General features: G+C 35.8%; 1 protein-coding gene across 4 annotated transcripts in view; it reads right to left on the reverse strand.

Annotated features, from left to right (window-relative positions):
• Nucleotides 1–15,216, reverse strand: part of HECW2 (HECT, C2 and WW domain containing E3 ubiquitin protein ligase 2) — a 360,484-nt gene that overhangs the window by 118,266 nt on the left and 227,002 nt on the right. For all 4 annotated transcript variants that reach the window (XM_081260931.1, XM_081260932.1, XM_081260930.1 and 1 more), the window contains 4 exons: nucleotides 14,766–14,860; nucleotides 9,854–9,929; nucleotides 5,423–5,592; nucleotides 2,430–2,572 (listed from right to left, as the gene is read on the reverse strand). In XM_081260931.1, coding sequence (XP_081117057.1) covers nucleotides 2,430–2,572; nucleotides 5,423–5,592; nucleotides 9,854–9,929; nucleotides 14,766–14,860 — 484 coding nt within the window. The remainder of the gene's footprint in view (nucleotides 1–2,429; nucleotides 2,573–5,422; nucleotides 5,593–9,853; nucleotides 9,930–14,765; nucleotides 14,861–15,216) is intronic.

Raw genomic sequence — 15,216 nt, forward strand, 5'->3', positions numbered from 1 at the left:
ATAAATATTTGTAAGAACTGTAAGGTAAGGCTATATCTACCTGTTTTGCTCACTATCTCCTCTCCAATGCCCAACACAGTGCTTGACATTTAGTAGGCACGTAATATATAATTATGTATATATAATAACATATGTGTGTGTGTATATATATATATATACATATATGAATTAAACTAATTAACAAGTGAGACTTTTTACTTGGAAAATGAATTTTAACTGACAAGATACTCAACTATTCAACTTGTAAGTACAGGGAACCCTCCCTATTCTCTGTAGATTCTGAGCCCAGATTTTCCCCATTCACTGAGTGCCTGTCCAGGGATTCAGCAGCTGTGCTGGTCTTGCTCACCCTGATTCATTCTGTTTCTCACTGTCATATATAATTATAAAAGAATGCATTATACATTATTATGAAAAAATGAGTGCAAAAACATTCTCACTAAGACAGTCTCTTACTAACATAATCAGAGGAATTGACAAATCATAGGAGCATGACGTGCCTTTTGGAAGGAACAGAAGTCATGCTCTGGTAAATGTCATGTTCAAACAAATATTCTTGAAATAGGTTATTAGTAAGGAGTTCTAGCTCATCCTCTACAAATGCACCCTGTAAAAGTTCAACAATTTCAAAGAACAGCATGCTACCCAATGCCTAATCAATCAAATACAGCATTTTTCAAGAGGTATCAATTATTTGATGGAAAACAATAATCATATCAGATTTATATGTAACAGCTAATATGCTAATATGTAGTATCATTGCAGTGATTTTAATCTACTTAGAAATAATCCATGATTCTGATATTTTATGAATCCATGTTGGACTTGCTTCTAGTACACATAGAATCCAGGACTGGAAATTCTCTGGATGTTCAATTCTTTAAAAGAGTAAATCAAAAGCCAGAAAGTGAATAACATTTTCCATCATGAGCTTTTATTTTTCCTTGTTTGTTATTGCTGGCATACATAAATTGACACCACCAAGTGTCATATATATTATGTAAATTACATGATTATAATTATATAAATTAAATGATAAATATGTTATATTCACTGTACTCAATTCTCACTCTCTATAATCTTTCACTTTTTATAAATGCTAAAAATAATTTTAAAAGCTTTCCAAAATATATCTACTAGAAGCTCTAAATGTTATTCTTAAAAACAATTGAGATTTCTCAGCTTTCATCAGGTAAGTCAGGTTGTTAGAACTTCATATAATCTTCCAACTTGCTATGGACGGCTCAACCACAAAATCCACTGCCTCTGACCATCAGGAGGATTAGACTCCATTAGAATCTCTGAGTTTTGGGCTTTGAAGGGGCCTTAGAGATTATGTGGTCCAAATGTTTTAATTTTCAGATGAGAAAATTAAAGACCAAGAAAATTGTGATTTGCCAAAATCAAAGAGTTGATTAGTAGCAGAGTGAATATGAAATATCAACTCTCCATAGGTAACAGTAATATTACATTATAGCCAGTCCTTGAGACGTTTCAGAGACACCAGGTTCTTTCTATAGCAGATGGATCCGAACTCAAATCTCAGCTCCACCATCTGCTTATTAGCCTAGGAGTCTTCTCTGAAATTAGTATTATTACATTATATACCTCTCATTGCTGTTGAGATTACATGAGCAAATGAGTGTGATATACTTAACCCCTGACATACAGTGGACTCCCAGCATCTTAGGTGATTATTGTGACTCCTAATTACTACTGTTACTTCTGCTGCTACCATAACCACCATCACCATATGTTCAAAATGTTCTCCTACAGTAAAAGAGGTACACAACCAGATGCCTCTTAGTGCCATCTCAGAGCACATGTGTTAGAGTCTGCTGGTACTTACCATGTAAAACCATGTTCAATATAATATAGAATGGAAACATGCTATGATTTCTTTACTCACAACTTACTAGAAACTCATACAAAGAAAAGCATGGATCACATGTTAAGATTCTGTTGATGCCTGAATGAATGCATATGTCTAGGAGCTTACTATTATACCTCCTTATCTAGGTCTTGTTTTGAAAGGCCACAAACAAGGTTGCTTTTATTTTTCAGAAATAATAGCTTCTCCAGATGGGCTTAATTAGGATAAAGTAAGTATCCTCTGACACTAAATTCTGCTCTAGGGAGAGTTTTATAGACAGATTTCAATACATTAAAAACACAATTGAACACTGAAATATGATTCTGAAATACAAATGGTACGTACATCTTGAAAAAGATATAGATGCCAAGAAAAAAATATACATAATTATAATGAAGTGCTATTGACCCCGTATACTTTTAATAAATGTAAGGCCACTTTTATTTTTAAAAGAATTATGTTATCACTTCTTGTCAGTAAGAAAAGTCCTAGGGCTACCAAGTCATTTCTGTACAAACTTATCTCAACAAGATCCCTAGAAGTCAGAGCTGATTACCCAATGGCTTGTCGCTCCAGCAGCCTCTGGACTGGAATGGTTAGTTTCCCCAGGAAACGTTTGATAATAGGACGGCTCTTGGCAAACTTGTCTTTAATTTCAATTTCCAGGACATCAGTTAGAAGTGCAAAAAAGGAATATTTCTGAAATCAAAAGCAGGGAACATGTTGGTTCAAAACAAGGACAAATATAACACTTTACAGTGTAGGAAATGATCTCTCTTAAATTGTAATGATATGAAAAATCTATGGCTATTGTGAATCCTGTATTTTGATATGTGCTGGATTAGAATGAACTGAAATATTTTATTAATAGCCATTTAAACTCCTAATCTCATAGGATTTTTGAAGTTGCAAAACATAGTTTATAATATTCTTTCATTTAGTGGTTACAGTAGGAACATCTATAGAGTACTGTGATATCCCTAAAAAGTATTAAAACAGTTTTTAAATGGAATTATTATCCAAGTTTAAAAGACACATGGGGTCATTTTTTTCTTTAAACAGATGCATTTTATTTACATAATTTATGCCTTCATACAGTTGGCCTTTCCCATCTTTAGGTTCCTCATATAAGGATTCCGCCTACCTCAGTTTGAAAACATAATTAGGTCTACAATGGTTGCAACTGCAACAAATATGAACAAACATTTGTCTCTTGTCATTATTCATGGGGTCATTTTTTTATGGGACAGAAAACAAAAGCAAGAAGTTAAGATAGGCTTCGTTTTTTTAAGAATGTCATTGGGGAAATCTAAATTGGAGTTGATAAGTATATAAAATAAATATAAAAAGCTTTACTCATTTTATCATTAAGATGGGAGGGAGGAGGCATGGGGAAAATGGAGAAACTTTGATGGGGCAAAGGAGAGGGAGGGTGGGGGGGTAGGAAAGATGGTGGGATGAGATGGACATCATTACCCTTGGTACATGTATGACTACCCACATGGTGTGATGCTATATTGTGTACAATCAGAGAAATGAAAAGTTACACTGCAATTGTGTACAATGAATCAAAATGCATTCTGCTGACACATATACCTAATTAATATAAATAAATTAATAAAAAATAAAATTTCCTTTTTAAAGCTGATATCAGAATAAATAGAAGACAGGGCCAGAAAACTAACCAAAATAATGTCACTCTTTCCCTGACGGAATCCACACAACTGCAGTGATGTGAATAGTGCCAACCAGCTTGGTGCTTAGGCACCACAACGTTTATTTAGTCATAACAATGAAAGTTCTCCAAGGGCCAGGCAATTTGGCATCTGCTTTATGGAAAAAAAGCACTTACTTAGAATGAGAAAGCTGAACGCAAGCCCCACTTCTGCCTCTTGAGTAGTTAGTCACATAAACACTTTAACCTTTGGTTTATTTGATTGCTTGCTTGATTATTTATTTTTAGTACCAGGGGTTGAACTCAGGGGCACTCAACCACTGAGCACATCCCCAGCTCTATTTTGTATTTTATTTAGAGACAGGGTCTCACTGAGTAGCTGTTCATTTTTGCTGAGGCTGACTTTGAACTCTGAATCCCCCTGCCTCAGCCTCCCAAACTGCTGTGATTTCAGGCATGCACCACCATACCCAGTAAGCTTTGGTTACTTAATCCAAAACAGAGAGATGATTATCTCATTCCATAGCCTCCCCTATCAGGCTTGCACTGATGACTGCTCAAGAAAACTTGCAAATACAAAATGTTAGAAATAAAGTTATTGCTTATTACAATACCATATTCACTATGTGCCTTCTAGAGATTATATTGAGATTAATTCTGTCTTCTAGGCTTTGAAATATGTTAGATTAAGGGGTATGCCTCTAAGTATTATTTCTTATTAAGAGATCCTATGTGTAGTTTTTTAAACCATGTGTAAGAATGCAAGTGAAGTTTGCCTGTTCAGATAACCAGAGCAACTGCCCAGGAGACACATTTTGCTGTGTTGACAAGGATCAAAGAGCGTGTCACACATCTTCTCAAATTGGTTTTAGATCTACTGCATTATCTCTCTCCAATTAAATACCTCTACAATATTGTTAGAACATATTGCTGGATCCCTGAGAAATGGTGGAAGAGTTTATGCCTTGTTCAAGCTGTAAGTAACCACATGGTGTCTTTTTGTTCATTCTCTGACTCTCCGGATTTCTAATGAGAAAATCCTTTGCTTGATATGGGCACTAGGATGACGGGTAGCATACTGTAGCTGTGAGGAAGTCTAAAATACCATCAACACAATCTGCCGTCACTCTGGGTGACAACTCTTAGAATGGCTCATGCAACAAAAAATCTAGAAATCCACAAAAGATTTGCCAAAGCCCACAGAGAAGTTCCTTCAATTTGAAAAGAATTCATGTTAGGACAAAAATATCAAAATATTAAATAAAACTTTTACTCAGGTTCTTCAAAGTAATAATTACTGATCCTGTTCTTATTTAAAATTTTGGAATTTTGTTCATGGCAAATTTCTGGCATTGATTTTAATTTTGTAAAAAAAAAAAAAATAATTTATTAAGTCAGGCATGGTGTCATGTTCCTGTAATCCCAATGACTCACGAGGTTGAGGCAGGAATACTGAAAGTTCAAGGCCAGCCTCAGTAACTTAGCAAGACACTGCTGCAAAATAAAAAATTAACAAAGGGGTAGGAATGTAGCTCAGTGGTAGAGTCCCTCTTGGTTGAATCCTCAGTACTGAATAAAAATAAAATAAAATAAATATATACATATTTATTTCATTAAGATATTTATTTTGATTACTGAATCTTTTGGCAGACCCTTAAATTGTGTCCCTGAAGTAAATACCTCAACTTTCTTGGACCCAACTTTAATGAGATAGAAAAATTCAGTCTAATTGTACCCTCTTTCCAACAGAACCCTAGACATCTTAGCCATATTGCCCACACCCATGAATAGTTCAAGGTGCATAGAGTTCAGAAGGTAAACAATGAACCTGGCTGACATTCTGTCAAGTAGAAGACCCCTAAGGGTCGTCTTACCTCTCGGTGCCAAATAGGATTAGTGGTGTTACTGATGATAGTAGACCTTCTCTCCTGCCCATGGTGAGCACAGGTGGGGAAACTGCTCTTCTTCCCTGGCTGAATGGACATCTTAAGATAAGGGTCAGGATTGAAGAACATCCCTTTCTTTAGCCCAACTGCCCTAAGATCTTTAAAGAAAGAGAGAGAAGGAGGGAGAGACAAAGAAGGAGGAGGAGGGAAGAGGGAGGGATAGAAAAAGGCAGAAGGAAGGATCCACATATCCTGATTAGAACAACAGCTCAAAGATAATTCACTCTTAATCACACAAGAGGTTCTAAACACAACAATTCGGTAAAACAACAACAAAATTTATTCACGCTATAATTGCTTTGACAAATGAGGACAAGTGGGTTATGGCTGCAATTTCAAAGACGGTTTTCCTCACAGGTTGTAAAACTGAAGCCAAACCTTTACCACCACCTCACACCCCTGCTCTCCCTATCCTGGGAACCTTTAGATGCCAGCAGGTGCATCTTTACCACCTTTCCCAGAGTAGTAATTTGGCAACCAGAGTTTTAGACAGTGTCTTGAGAAAAATCCTTAGTAAATAGTTTTTTGGACAACAACTTCCTTCATGAAAAAAAATGAATCTTTTATATACATATGGAAATGAGTTTGAATTAAGTTTAATTAGAGAGGAAGCTTCAGAGTACACATTCATGGTTGCCATGTTTAAAATGCTATATATGTTTCATAAGTGTGAAGAATATTAGGTGGAAAGAGTAGACCAGAAATGATTCATAGAGGTGGGTCTTCCCTGCTATTTTAAATAATTCTACAGATACTTTTTCTATAGTCTGTAATTTAAATATTTGAATGTCCTAGAACTCACCTTAGTTTCACAAATTGTCATGTGCATAAATGTCCTAGCTAAAGTCTGTTTAGTGAGGAAACTGATACTTAAAAAAAATAGTCAGGCTAAGAGATACAAAAATGACAGGAAAAAAAGATGGCCCTCCTGGTTCCCCAGTTCTGAGATTATCAGTGGATTAATGTAGTTCTGGGAGCTAAGCAATCATGAAAACTTCTGGAAGAAAAGAATGTAAATAACTTTATATGGATCAGTCTGGGGAGGTCCTAAACACTCTAGTTCAGACAGCATCAAAACCTTGGGCTTTTCAAAGGGTCTCCAGGGTCATCTCATGGAAATCCATTTCTGAAAACAGAAGGTCTTTCTTAGGAGAAGAGAATTGGCCTGGAGCTGGCTGATCATAGAATCCTCCAGGTCAAACTGGAGAGGGCTTCCAATGGCTCACAAGAACTCATGGCCTGGACATATGTGAAGAAAGCAGGTGAGGACTGCCCAGTGACACATAACTGGCAGGAGAAGGAGGAAGCTTAATACATCAGCAAATACTGAAGTATTCAACCAAAGGACCTTGTGTCAATGACACTGCATGAAATATAATACAACCTTTAGCCTGACAACCAGCAAGAAAGGGAAGAGACAAAGAAAGGACTAGACAGACACTCAGAAAAGCTGCTGTAATCTCATTGTCCTCACAGACCCTATTGCTGATGCTTCATAAACTAAGCAGTCACTATGAAATGCAGCGTTTGCACTGTACTGTCAGTTTAATAGTGCCACACGTTTTCACTTGATTTTATTTAGCATAAAGTCGCTTTGAGAGGGAAATGCAATTTACACATTTATTTTCTTGCCTTTGAGTAGGCTTGCCTTGGACTCAGAGGCAGAATGATATACTTTAGACATTAAAATCTACTTCCAGACAAGGAATTTCTTTGCAATAAATGAAGAGGACTGTGGACAGAAGTGGCTGCTGCAAAGTCTGGCAGAACTAAGCCATTTGCAAAAAGTGTTCCTTCAAACGAGAAGCATTTCACCAGAAGATTAAGTCACTGGGATGAAAGATGTCACTGTTAGGTAACCCTGATATTAAAATCTTCCACAATGAGAAACAAGACATAGTACAAACACATCTTTATTAATAAATACACTACCAATAATTTTTAATCTGATAATTTAGTTCCCTTTATCCATTTCACTTGTGCTCTTGCTTCTTGCTTTTTTCTTGTGTATGTTTTATTGTTCATATCCACACCACATAATAGGCCAAAGAAGGACTTAAAGTCACAAAGGTATGACATGTTAAATACCCTAGTTACAGCCTTATTTGGATGAGATTTAAAATATTAATTCAAGCACAATTTTTATTTTAGTTGTAGAGTTCAATTATTTGTATTCCTACTTATCCTTAGATAATCAAGAGTAGAATATTTGTAGGCAACCATTGTACAGTGCTTCAATGCTCAGATAAAAATTAGCATCCACAGTCAATATGTTACAACCAGATTAAGCTTCTAGAATTAACCTTATGGAATTGCTTTCATCTCCTATGATTTTTACCCACTTCTGTGTATCTGCAAATGTCTGACTCTATGGTTGGAAACAAAAACAGATGTTAGGTAACCAGCCTCCATGTGAAGAGAGGTGGGATGCTAGAAGAAGTATTAAAAGAAGCATTTGGCTGTGCCCTGAAATTTATTTTTCTACTTTTCAGGAAATGCTCTAAGAATTTTAACCTTCCAGATGATCATTCTCCCATGGTGAGTTAATAGCATGCCCTCTAGAGTTAAAATCATAGTGAGTGTTATATTTAGAATGGTAACAATTGAAAACATGAGGCAATAACTGTAAACTAAGAAACCCATTGGGTATAGAGCGAAATTTCATGTTGTACAAAAGAAACCATGGTATGTCTGAACTTTAAATTTTCTGAGCTATTGGGGTTAGATAATTGTTCACTACTATAACAAGGAATTTCAGTACCTGCAGCCTCTCAGGACTACGAAGTTCTAAACAACCAAGATGTTTTCAGAAAACAGGAAATAGGGGTAGGAGAGTAGTACAACAGGATTTTAGCTGTCTTTCTAAAAACCTAGATGTTGTTTAAATCCTACGGGTTCCAAACAAAATTATTTAATAGGCTGAGGCAGGAGGATCACAAGTTCAAGTCCAGCCTCAGCAACTTAGCAAGACTCTGTCACAAAATGGAAAAATTAAAACCAAAAAGGACTGGGTATATAGTGCAATAACAAAGAGCCACTGGGTTCAATTTTCAGTTAAAAAAAAAAAAAAAGAAAAAAGAAAACTATAATTAGTGGCCAGATTTGGACCATAACCTGCCAGTTCAATTAGCATGTTGTATTACATTATATTTGAAGTATAAACTTGTGAGATTTACCAGAGAACCAAAGCAAAAAAGGTTTTCACATGCAACAGCCTCAAAGGAGGGGGGGAAGGGCTATGAAAAAGCAAATGTAGCTGCTGGGAGGGATGTGAACCAGCAATGAACAGATGTGCATGCTTCAGTCATTTGTGACAATTGTGCCTTGTGGAAGAGTCTGATTTTAAGATCTCACTTTTGAGAACGTCTGTTTTCACTCACAACATTTTTTTCTGCAGTCAGGAAAAGTGGGTCTAATTTAAATTTCAGAAGCACTACATCACAGAGCAATGAAACAAAACATCTTACTGTGACAGACATCAGTTAGACTTTGTTGTCACACAGTCGTCTGTTTTAAAAGTCCAATTCAAATACTGATCTTGGTGTATCCTTGACTTTAAAGCTACCAGTTCATTTTTTTTTTAAATCAGTGGCTTTCAAACTTCTCTGACAATGACCTATGCATGAAATACATCTCACCTTTTCTACATTGCAGTACATACATAGATAGATATGTACATTTTTCATGCAAAAATTTTCAGTTTGTATAAACTGATGTTTTGGCAAAAAAACAATCCCTTTGGTAGTAAACTTAGATTATTCTTTTTTTTTTTTTTAAATCACTGGCTTCAGCTGAACCAAAGGCACAGACTGAAAAAGGGTCCAAATTCATAGCTCAGAGAGAAGAGCAGTACATCAACTGTATGAGAAACACACAAGCAGCCAGAATATTTAACTAACAAGAAAACAAACAAAAGCTTGTTTTATTCACTTTCCAATTTTTATGTATATTCCTGCACAGAAAGAAGTATACCTTGACTTTTTTTAAAAAAAAAGTATACCAAGTCTTTAAAATTTTACTTTCTCTAACTGAAGTAAGCATAATTGTTCAAAATAATCAAAACTCCTCAGTGGAATTAGCACGTTGTGTTACAGTTTTAGTAACTACACATATAGTCCTTTAATCATCAGAAAACTTTGTAGAAGAAATAATTTATGAATTTATATTAATGATGTAATTTCATCAGGGAAAAAGGTATACTTGAATTCCTAAAAGTATGACCAAAAAATTCCAAAACAATAAATTCACATGTTATTTATGGGATTGTGCAGAAAGAAGGAACTATCCCTACCTTTGAACTATCCCTACCTTGAAATCAGACACTTTCAAACTAGATGCCACAATTAAAGACATCCTTACCTGACAAGGTAAAGCTGACCAGCTTCCGAGAATGCAGATTTCCTGAAGCACCTCCTTCCATGCCCTCTGCCCCCATCTGAGGAGAAAAAAAAAGTATTTGAAGTGTCAACACAGGTATTATGCTACCTTATCTTCCCCAGGAACTGCATATGTTTGCAAATACAATGATTTTTGTATCAAAACACATTGCAGCTTATCTGTAAATTTCCAAATCTTGGAACAAAGAAATATAGATTCTTGAAGCCAAACAAAGGTTCATATTCAAATTTGATCTTACCCCCAAATTCAAATAACGAGTTTTGAAATCCTTTATGAATATGAATCAGCCTATCTTATATCCTTTTCTCCTTTAATGAGAATATAGTTGACATGAAGTAAATGCACTTACACTTACTAACAACATTATTATTTAACACTTCCTTAAGTTAAACACTAAACATCAAATTCCTTCAGACTTATTATGAAAACCTAGAAGAAACTAAATAGTTGATTTATATCAGACTCATCCACACATACAGTCATCCTCTCTTGAAAAATATGTGAGTTTCCATAGGGGTGTCCTACCTCCTTTCTAAGCTTCTATTCTATTGTGCTGTAAGTACATGGCACATGCTGTTATAAAGAACAATAATAGGAACTTGTGGTGCTATTGTACTGATATATTTTTTCCTAAAATCTTCCAAGTAAATTATATTTCACATGAAACCAATCATTTAAAGACCCCATTGCAAATTTAGGCCTTTCTCAATTTATGCACAATTCTGGTACACTGGAAGACCTTCATGATACTCTGATAAAGAAGTTCATAACACTGGAAGAGACAGAAGGCAGAATATATTCTGAATCATTGGAGAGTGGAAATTACACTTTAATTCTGAAGTTTGGATTAAACCCTCTGACCAAGATTCTTTTCTTGACCAAACTTTAATCAAGCTCCCTTGAGCCCTCTGCTTAAACTGGTGCTGATCTTGGGCTCCCATTTCCATCTTTGTAGAGCTGAGTTTTTTTTTTTTTAAATGATGCTTTCAGTATACAGAGAATCCCCATTCTCCATATCTGATCACTTTTAATATCAGACCAAATTCTTCATCCTCCCCTTGCCAGGTGATATCTGACCACCCTGGTCTGCCTTCAGTAAGAATTTTGTTATTCAGTTTAGCAAGAATCACCCTATCCTTTATTTATCTTTTATTTACCCATTTAGTAACTTTTCATCCATGGACCTCATGTCCCCCACTCTGCTCCCCTCACTTCCGTTTGTTATATTTGTAATTGTGCCAATTCTTAAGGTCTCTTTTCCCTATTGTACTAGTTCCTGATTAAAATCTGCTTTTACCATTTTAACTACTGTCCAGGGCTGGTTTTAATGCTCTGTCTTATTTTTGCTGAATGTCCCATATTCCTTTAAAGAAATCAGACATCATCAGGAGATTAAAAACCTGCACTAATCCAAGCAAAGTTAAGAAATTCCAAATATGTGTCAAATTTCAAAATGCAAATTTCTACTGTCTTCTCTGTAATTCCTATACACTAGTTAAGACTATTTTGTGTGATTCTTAATTGCTTCCTGGTTGTTTCACATGTCATCTGCAACATACCAGGGTACCATCCAGGTATCTTTATTTCATTTCGTCTATAGAACCAAATCCTTGATGATCATAGATTTGGTGCTCAGCAAATATGTGTGGTTTCTTAAATTGTTTTGTCCATTTGAGTCATCATTCCCAGGTTAACTGGGGCAGAAGCAGAGTAAGCTAGCCAGACAACTGACCACTCTGACTATTGCATCCTGCTATCATGACTCATGACTCTAGACTTCTGGGAAGTAGTGCAGACCACCCGAAAGACAAAATATGCAGCAACCTTCCCCTTGTTCTATGCCTGGGTGCAGGCAGACCTGAAAAACCAGGGCCTCACTTCAAATGGACCACACTGTTCAGTCAAATGTGTCATTCCAGGAACATGACACCTCTATCTGCTATAGGTACTCGTGCTAAGTGAGTTACTTGAAAAGATTCATAGCCTATCTTCATTTAAAATGAATTAAATATTATAAAAAGCTAATAGGAACAAAAGAAAAAGTCCTTTAATTCTAATTTAAAAAAGTAATTCACCAGCTGGCAATACACTACTCTGAAACAATTCTCAAAGAATTCATAGAAAAATAGTGTCCCACCTGCCCTCTCTTGGATTTTAAAATGCACATCTGAAATAATAATAATAAAGAATTCAATTTTATTATTCATTCTAAGAAAGCCAGGAAAGACCAAACATTACCATTAATACAGGGACATTAGTGGTAATAAACACATTTGTACTCAGCATTTAGAGAGGTTTTAAAATAAACTCATTACACAGATTCATTCCAGGAAAACCAGAAGCCACACTGTCAACCAAGTGTTGAGACAATATGTGGTAGTGAGTGATGGTGGCCTTAATCTGCCCCTTCAGCCAAAGGATTTCCTGTTCCAAGTGACTGAAACACATACCAATGAGTATTCTCAAAACCAATAGCATCAAAATACAAATGACAGTGAAGACAATTTTTTTTTAAATCCTGATTCATTGCAAAAGGACATGTGAAAAAAGAGACCATATGATTAGGATGGTAGCACATTTCCATCCCTAGGGAGTTATTTCTTCCAGGTCTAGCCTTTGCATCTGGACATGGTATAATCATACAAGGTAAATTTTTTGAATATCAATGTTCTTAATCAGTCATAATAATGAATACACATCATATACTTAGGGGACCATCATGTTTCTCTATGAGACAACACTTAAATTCTGGATACAGACCCAAGTGTTTCAAGCTTAGTCAGAAATCTATTGACCAACAATTCTTAGTCTGTCTTTGAACCAAAATATTCCTTTATGATTGCCAGTGCTGCATCTATGAAGCTCTTAAAGTGCTCTAAAATCTGTTTGCAGCAAATTAATTATCTCCAAACTATCCTTAGGCTTTAACAAAGTGATCTAAATGCAAAATCGATGGAATGAAATCAATGTTCAGTCAGCTATAAACTCCCACTGCCTCCTGTGATATCTGGGCATCAAAATTGCTCAAGTCTAAAAACTCTGACTCCAGAAAATGTTTATTAGCATTAGTAGTTATTGTCTAATTTCATAAGCAATAAATGGTCAAAGGTTTTATTATAACCTGCCCACTCTTCTAGTTTTGTACCTTCTCTTTTTAGAATATTAACTGGAGCAAAGTCCATTCCAGAGCTTACTCTGTGACATGGCAGATTCTGTTAGTCAACAATTGCTATTCTTGTGTGACCTTTGCAGTCTTAAAAAGTAATGTGGGTTATTCTTTTATATTCTACACTAGGTTTTCTACAATGGGGACTCAAAGATGGTCTTATTTATTTATTTGTTCATTTTCTATTGTGTTATTTTTTTGTTGGATCTTTTCAGTTATAATGATAATAAAATTCATTTTGATATAATTATATAAGCATGGAACATATCTTATTCTAGTTAGCACCCCATTCTTATACATGATGGTGGGGTTCACTATGGTGTATTAATATAAGTACATAGAAAAATTATTTTGGATTCATTCCACCACTTTCTTTCCTTTTCCTATCCCCCATCCTCTGAGTGTTGAAGTATTTTCACACACTGTCCCCTCAGCCTGAAATGCTCTTCATCCTAAATAACTTCTATTCACCCTTCAGATTGTCTCTCATCACATCTTCTTCAGAGAAGCCTTCCTACTAATATGATTCTCCTTAAAGAAGTATCACTCAAATAAATACAATGTAATTTGATTGATATTGCTGTCCTTCACCAGACCAATAAGAGCCACAGCTGTGTTGTTCTTATCATTTCATCCCTAGTACCTGGCAGTTAGCAGGCACCCAGTGGATATAAATAAAAAGAAAAAACTACTCAATTCAGAGGCACAGACACTACCTAAGACAGTGCATGGCAGGTTTGGAAGATTTCAGAATGCCATCTTCAGAGATTGCTTTCTGAATTATAGGAACTCCACCTAGTCACTTGTCTATTTCCAAAAGTGCAACCATCTATAAATGTATATACTCATGGATACCCACACACACAATTTTGTAAGATCCTACAGTACAAAAGTCAACATTTTTTGTTATATTCATGACCTAGTTTTTATTAATGACTAATAAAAGCTGCAAGGTTTTTACATATCTTGGGCCCTAAAAATCACCTCAAACCATAATCCAATCATCATATACAATGGACCCATTCATTACAAGAATGCTAGAGTTTTAAAGTTGGTGTATTGAATGAAAAAATCACGAAGTTGTTAGGAAAGTTTCATTCCAAGAACAGACAAGTTTCTTTTAAATGTCCAACACAACCAGTTTCCTCCAAAAGTAAATTAGATTATCTGTTTCTTCAGTTGAGGGCCTGATAAAGAAGTTGGCTTCTAACAAGTGGCCACATTTTCCTAAAAAAATATAAACAGTATCTTTAGGCACTACACCCCAACTCAGCATTGAATGGAATCCAGCACTTTGATCTTTGGGTTGGCAGGTAAAATCACCCACTATTTATATGGTTACATTTTCTCTTTTACTCCCTGAATTCATGTAAATTAAATTCACCTAAGATGCAATACCAACATTTCCTACCAATCAGCCACCCAAACCAAGTTTAAAACCTTTTTGTGATGGGACACTAGCCACTGTGCCTCATGAGAGGGTTCCCTGCGGAGCTGCCAATACACAGCATGTTTTCCCACTGATTTATATTACAGATTCAGGTATGCCAACCTTGTAAGCTATTTCCTTTTCTAAAACAGTGCCCACGCTGTTATGCATTTCCTTTTTCCTTGTTCATAGTAACCCTGTCAGGGATGCAGAGGCAAAAATAGAAATCGTATCCCTGCATGCACCTCATGAGGAAGCTGGCAGAGAGGGGCACTCACCATCACAGCTGGGTTCTTCACGGTGATGCAGGGGGTCGTGGCTCGCAGGGCTCCACTAATGCCATGGTAGTATTTAAAACAGATTTTTATCTCCGCTGAAAAGTAAAGGGGAAGGGACAGTCATTTAAACAATGAAAGAAGTCATGTAGGAATCCACTGAGGAAACCCATCATTCTCCTCTCAGGCAATGTCACTCTTGACTCTGTGAACAATCCCTTCTTTTCCAATCAGAGACAACAGATTATACCAGATTATACCAATCCCTGCTTGATTTTGTATGCTCTTCTGAAACATCTGAAGAATAGCTCAAACATATCAGAAAAATGATGCATAAAAACCACATACCCAAACCGTGCGGAGATAAGAATAAAACTAGCTACATTTATTAAGAGACTCCACAATTTGCCAAACAGGGTTATGTCTCATGTTCATGCTATTATTTAACCATCAT

This window comes from Spermophilus citellus (assembly GCF_964194105.1).
Source record: "Spermophilus citellus genome assembly, chromosome: 11".
Taxonomy (NCBI): Eukaryota; Metazoa; Chordata; class Mammalia; order Rodentia; family Sciuridae; genus Spermophilus; species Spermophilus citellus.